The sequence below is a fragment of the Eptatretus burgeri genome, chromosome 2, assembly GCF_056783735.1.
Source record: "Eptatretus burgeri isolate ZD-2024b chromosome 2, Ebu_testis_v1, whole genome shotgun sequence".
Lineage (NCBI taxonomy): Eukaryota > Metazoa > Chordata > Myxini > Myxiniformes > Myxinidae > Eptatretus > Eptatretus burgeri.
Genome location: NC_140962.1, coordinates 126,356,672 through 126,362,671, shown reverse-complemented (window position 1 = coordinate 126,362,671; position 6,000 = coordinate 126,356,672). Strand labels below are relative to the sequence as shown.

General features: G+C 42.0%; 2 protein-coding genes across 12 annotated transcripts in view; both read left to right on the top strand.

Annotated features, from left to right (window-relative positions):
* LOC147033024 (uncharacterized) overlaps positions 1–2,792 on the top strand; it is a 31,046-nt gene extending 28,254 nt beyond the window's left edge. For all 4 annotated transcript variants that reach the window (XM_085871139.1, XM_085871141.1, XM_085871140.1 and 1 more), the window contains exon 5: positions 1,489–2,792. In XM_085871139.1, coding sequence (XP_085727265.1) covers positions 1,489–1,720 — 232 coding nt within the window. In that variant the 3' untranslated portion in view covers positions 1,721–2,792. The remainder of the gene's footprint in view (positions 1–1,488) is intronic.
* A 125-nt stretch (positions 2,793–2,917) lies between these two features.
* The window catches only part of LOC147033020 (uncharacterized), a 313,822-nt gene continuing 310,739 nt past the window's right edge, over positions 2,918–6,000 (top strand). For 3 of the 8 annotated variants that reach the window (XM_085871133.1, XM_085871132.1, XM_085871128.1), the window contains exon 1: positions 3,749–3,903. The gene's annotated coding sequence lies outside the window, so the exon portion shown is untranslated. Of the gene's footprint in view, positions 3,972–6,000 lie in introns of all 8 variants that reach the window. The other 5 variants (XM_085871137.1, XM_085871135.1, XM_085871129.1 and 2 more) reach the window with 4 other exon arrangements.

The following is a 6,000-nucleotide window of genomic DNA, read 5'->3' as shown; positions in this document are numbered from 1 at the left end:
TGAAGAAGCGAAAAATTCTCATATCCGGATCCAGATCTTCACCACAATCGACTGTTATTCAGGAAGTTTCCTGATAGTTATTTTTTCACTTTAATATGACTGTCATATGAAGTGCTAAAATGGTACTCTTAAACTGAATGGGAGATGCAACATTGTTTATGATTTTAGTGGTATTCTGCATTGATTCAAGTTGGCAAAATGCTGGACTCTGACATCCTTATTACAGGAAAGCGGCAAAATGTCTGTTGTTTCTCTGCATTTTTTTTTCATTTACAAGTTGAAGAAGAAAGCTGGAATGTGGTCTCTCTCTGTGTCGGTCTCTAACTGGCTTGGCTGCCTCTGGTGCCCATTGATCTGGGTAGTGCAGAATCTTTTCACACCCAATCCAAATCAAATTCTAGGTCTGATGAGCACCCAATGAAGGTGGCTGGCACATACATTGGCAGATTTCAAAAACAAACCGTGGGATCTTTAACATCTAACAGGTAGGACATAACTTGATGTCCATTTGCAGGGGTGGCGCACTCATTGACATAGCGTCCTGCCTGCAAAATGCTCGGAGTGGCCGTTTTGTAGTTTGTTCTGGAATCACCCAGACGAGACTGCCCTTAAACGTGAATATGCTGCGTCTTAGCTACCTTGTCTGTCCCCGAAAGGTGGTAGGTTGTGAGGCACGCTTACTTGTTTGCAAGTTTTATTTTGGTTGTTGAAAATCTTTTTTTCATGCACCTCTTTGCTACTTTTGAGACTGAAGGCCAATCATAACGCAATCAAAGTTAATTTGAGTAAACATGTGTGCGTAACTTTGTATAGCTTGGTCCAGTGATAGCTTTCTTGCAGTTTGGAGTTCTTCGCAAGCAAAAGGAAAAAAAATCTCTGTTGCTAGTGAACAAATATTTAGAAAGACAAAAAGTTACCACGATTTGGAATGTTGATCTAAAACCTGCATTGGAATTGTAAGTCACTTGTGGAGAAAATATTCTCACATATCTCTTATTTCCAGAATGTTTACTTGCATATGCTGGAGGTTTTTCTTTTCTGTTTGTTTGTTTGTTTACTGGCAGTCTGAGTGGCATTGATTTTGTCAACTCTATGCCCAATCAAGAACACTGGAAAAATCTCTTGTGACCATATTAAGTGGATATTAAAGGAAGTCTAAGAAGAAGATTTACTTATTTACTTACAAATCGTTTGACCTTGCCTGATGATGTAAATTGAATTATTGGCATTATGGATTCTTTGCCTTTCTTGAGAAAGGGGTTAAGGTGTGGTGGTGGAATAATTTCATGAAAAGTGGTGCAAATTTAGTTGCAAAAAAAAAAAGGTGGATGGGGGAGGGGGGGAAGTAAAAGTTCCACAATTGTCATTGGTGGATCCATGCCTACAAAAATTCAGTCCATCTTTGAATTTGATTCCCTCAAATTGTTTGTGATATAATTGCACATGCTGTCTTTATGGCAGGGTTTTGAATGTGTGCGTGTGTTGCAGATCTCGCCGGCGCCATCGTTCTTACAGCCGCTCTCGTTCATCGTCTTACGGAGACACTGGCCGACGACAAAAGGCTGGCCGTCCTCGCTCAGCTTCCCGTGAACGTTCTGGCTCTCAGTCCCCATCTCCAACAGCTCGTCGACGTTCGGTATCCTCACTTCATTGGCAGGGATCTCGATCGTCCTCTCCCGTTGTCCAAGACAACTCTCCCAATGTCCTGGCTAATAAGTAGATGATGGGGGTTGATGCAAGGATAAAACCAGAGATGTTTTGTTTGTTACAGTTGGAGGCCTGGTCATCCCTGCAAGTTATGGTTTTGATTTTTGCGTTTGAGTCATTTGTAAAGTCAGGTTTTGGATCTGGTGTTCGGATGTGAACAGAATTTGACGTCACAATTGGTTTGACTTGATACCACCCTGACCTGCTTCGCTTTGTTTTTGGGTTTGGGCTCACACTTGGTATTGGAGATTAAAATTTGAGATTCAAAACATGTTCACAGGCTTTCAGCCTGCCCCCTTCCCCTCCCTCTCTCCAACATTTTCATTGATTATTTGGAGTATATATTGTTTCTGCTTTTTTAAAGTTGTATTTTGTGTTTACTTTGTCATTAACTTTTATCTGTTTTGTACAATGTGATTGTTTAATTTCTGTTTGGCCTTTCCTTCTTTCTTTTCCTTTCACCTTCCCTTCCCTTCATTCCCTTTTTCTTTTTCTCCCCTGCTCGCTCTTGTCCCTCTACTCTTCTCTACTCTCTCCTTTTCTCTCTCCCTCTCTCCTTTTCTCTCTCCCTCTCTCCCTCTCTCCCTCTCTCCCTCTCTCCCTCTCTCCCTCTCTCCCTCTCTCCCTCTCTCCCTCTCTCCCTCTCTCCCTCTCTCCCTCTCTCCCTCTCTCCCTCTCTTCGTCTCTTCCTCTGTCCCCTGTCTCATCTCTGTCTCCTCTCTGTCTTGTCTCTGTCCCTCTCTCCTCTCTCTCTCCCCTTTCTCTCATCTCTCTCTCCTCTCTATTTCCTCTCTATTTTTCCAATCTTTCTTTTTCTCTCCTCTCTCTGCCCTCCCTCCTCTGCCCTCCCTCCTCTGCCCTCCCTCTTGTTCTCCCCAACCCTCTCCTTTTTTTTCTCTTCTTTTCTCATCCATGTGAAATGCCCATGGAATTTTTGTTATTTGGATAATATGCAGTGAACTTGTCGCTGTTGATTTCAGAAAGATTTGTGCTTGTATTTGGAGCAAATCTCGGATTTGCAGTTTTATTTTCCACTTGTTGCAAGATGCTTGTGCAATTTGCATTAATAAAAATTTCCCTTCGTTTTTTTTGTTTTTTTTTCCATCCTGTATGAAAGCATTTTGATCAAGTCCTTCCACTGAGTTTCTGTGGTTTTGTTTTTTGTAATCGTGTATAAAAGTTTTTTTTTTTAATTGCCTTTAATATCGGCATTTGAGGTGTTTGGTTACCGAACGGCGAGCTCGTGCTTGTTCAAGCCATCCGGATGTTCCTTATGAATGGGGTGCTTGCTTGAGTAATGAAGCCATTTGGTGAGCACTACATTTCTACAAGAAACGTGGTTGCAACATATCCCTTATGTTCTGGACGCCTCATCTTTTGGAGTAAATTAGCCAAAGTTATTTCTGTGCAACGTGCTTTTTGCACAGAATCATGGCCAATTCGTTGTGTAAAAATGCGAGAACTTTTGTCATCAAAAAGCTGTTCTCAAGCGATTGCAGAAACAGTCGTTGAAACGTCATCGAATCCCAAATGTGAAATCATGAACTCCGAGATCTTTGTTTCGGCGATGAGCATGCTGTAAAAGTAACGTGGTGGTGGTCGTACGGGGTAGCTATCATTTTTCTTGAAGCGCGACTGTGTCGCTGATGCAGTGCCTCTCTACCAGTACACACACTGGAACTGGTACTCATTTCGCCGACCTCGGAAGGATGACGAGCTGAGTCAACCCCCGTCTATTAATTCAGTGGCCGACGGGGCTTGAACTCAGGACCCAAGGATCCCAATCCGCCACCGAACCACTGAGCCAACACCAGGCTGTGTGAAAGTAATCACCTTAACGGTGACGATTCCCGCGGTGTATAGTTCGAGAGTTGCTGTATTCTAGCTTTCCCCCCACCCCCCCAAAACGTTTAAATTTACATTATACGTTTTTGATATTTGTTTTTCAGATCAGATGATGTGCTTGTTGATTCAGGCAACAAACTGAAATCTTTATCCATCAGGTTTGGTTTGTAAAGTTTTAAAATAAACGGGAGAAAGTTGCAGTGATTGGTTTATTAACAGAATCCAACGGACGACATTATTATCCCAAGGTAAGTTTAGGTTTGTTGTGCGGTGTTCAACGAGTTAAAACGAGTTGTACGGCTTGGCGTGTCAAGCTCCACATTACAGGCCGTTACTTCACCTGGGCCGCAGGTACGTTGAAGCCGGTGTACCGCTGTACCGCTTTCCACACGACCATGTGGCGAGTCATCGATTCGTTCGTGGGTTTTTTTTTTTTTTAACTGTTTCAGTGTTTGTCTCTCTCTCCATTGCGCTTGTATTAGCACCTTTCATCTGATGTTTGTAAGTTCGCGTCCGTCGCCCTCACCTTAAGTTCCCTCATTGCGTCCAATCAAATCGAGCCGGTTAAAAAGCACCACCAGGTGAACGTTAACTTCTGACGAGTTGTGCTTGTCAATTCAGCCACTGTAACAACACTTATTTTCGTGTAACATTTAAATGTTGCATTTTTCTCTGGAAAGGTCGAGGTTCGTAAAAAAAAAAAAAAAAAATTAACAACGCCGGTAATAAAAACCCGGGAATTCATATTTTCGCGTCACTTTCGGGACAGGAAAGGTGCTTTGACAACGCGGTGCAGCACCCGCAGGATTATCCAAATGACGTGTGCGTACGAAATGAGCCTTCTGCGCATGCGCTGTGGACGACGCGTTTTCAGTGACTGTTTGTTTCTCCCCTGAGGGAACTTTTAATATCCCGTTGCTCGGACGACATCCGATTCAAATCGTCTTTTTCACGTAATTCTCATCATTTAAACGAAAGACGGGCAATTTCAGGATGGTTTATTTATTTGTATGCTCCCTGTCGCTGCTTGGCTGCATCATTATTCTGGGTGTGGCGACTGTGCCGCTGATGCAGTGCCCTTGTTATCAGAAACCTGGTACTCATTTTTCCGATCCCTGAAGGATGACGGGCTCAGTCGATCCACCTGGTGTAAAGTGAACGGAATGATCAAGGCTTGAACTCGAGTCACGAAAAAATTATAGGACTAGCCGGGAGGCGACGATGGTTCGCGGGCATTATTGAGGAAGCCCTCCCGTAAAAACACATCTCTTCCGTAAAAATTGACCAAATCGAATCGGATTTTTTAGCTCGCCTGTTCGAAGAACAGAGAGCTATAGCGATACTCCCGGCGTGAGCGTGAAAATGTTAAAGTTTTTGGTGCAAGTTATTTAGAAGCTTGCCATTCATTTGATATGCGTACTCGGATACTGATATTTGGCATGGAGGTTTCTTTGGTGTATACTATTGGTGTAGTGAAGTTGGAATTAAAAAAGAATTTAATTTTTTTTTTTTGACCTGTTTTGAACTTAACTTTTTTTGTAGCACATCAACGTTAAAGTTTTTGGTGCAAGTTATTTAGAAGCTTGCCATTCATTTAATACTATTAAAGGTGCCCATCTTGGACGGGCGTCACTGGCAACATATGGTAAAAGACAGATAGCATGAATGTATTTTAAACAATATATTATATCATTTTTATCCATTGATTATCATTCAGGCTTCCCCCTTCGACTGTCCCGCAGTAGCTCCACTTCGATGACATTACCACGTAGTTTCGTGACTACACAACGTGTACCATTCGTGAGTTCCGGAGGATCCATAGAGCGCATAAAAATTACAGGGCACCCTACTTTAAAGTGATCCAAAAGGCCGGATCAGTTTCGTCTACATATTCATATCTTGTAGATTTTAGCTGATTCTGAAACTGTTAACAGCATGTCGATTGGATGGTTCTGTGATTTTCTACGGTAGAAAACAGAAGTACGACTTAAGCCTGTACGCCACTATGCAGAGACCCGAGGACCTAATATTTCACAACAAACTAAAAACTCACAAAATTTGAAGATATTTTAAATAAACAATTTATTATAATATCAATTAAATATAATTTTTATCCATCGATAATTAAATTTGAATTGTTCTGTACAGCTATAGTTCTCCTGGGATCTGTGCATCCATCCACGATCTATGTTCTAATGAAGTGCAGTAGGAATAATAAAAACAGCACCGTGCGGGAGTGCAGGTCCAAAGCTCTCGGAAAAGTCCAAAGCTCCAAAGCTCTCGGAAAACCTTAAAATGCATCATGATCGGTTTGATTGTGAACAGATATACAGAGGGACGGACATCGAGACCGGTTTTATTAGGTCATCATGAGGGTACCGCTTGATATTACGCATTGAAATAGAGATATGAATACTCAAGTGAGTTTATTTTATGTCTATGATTGAT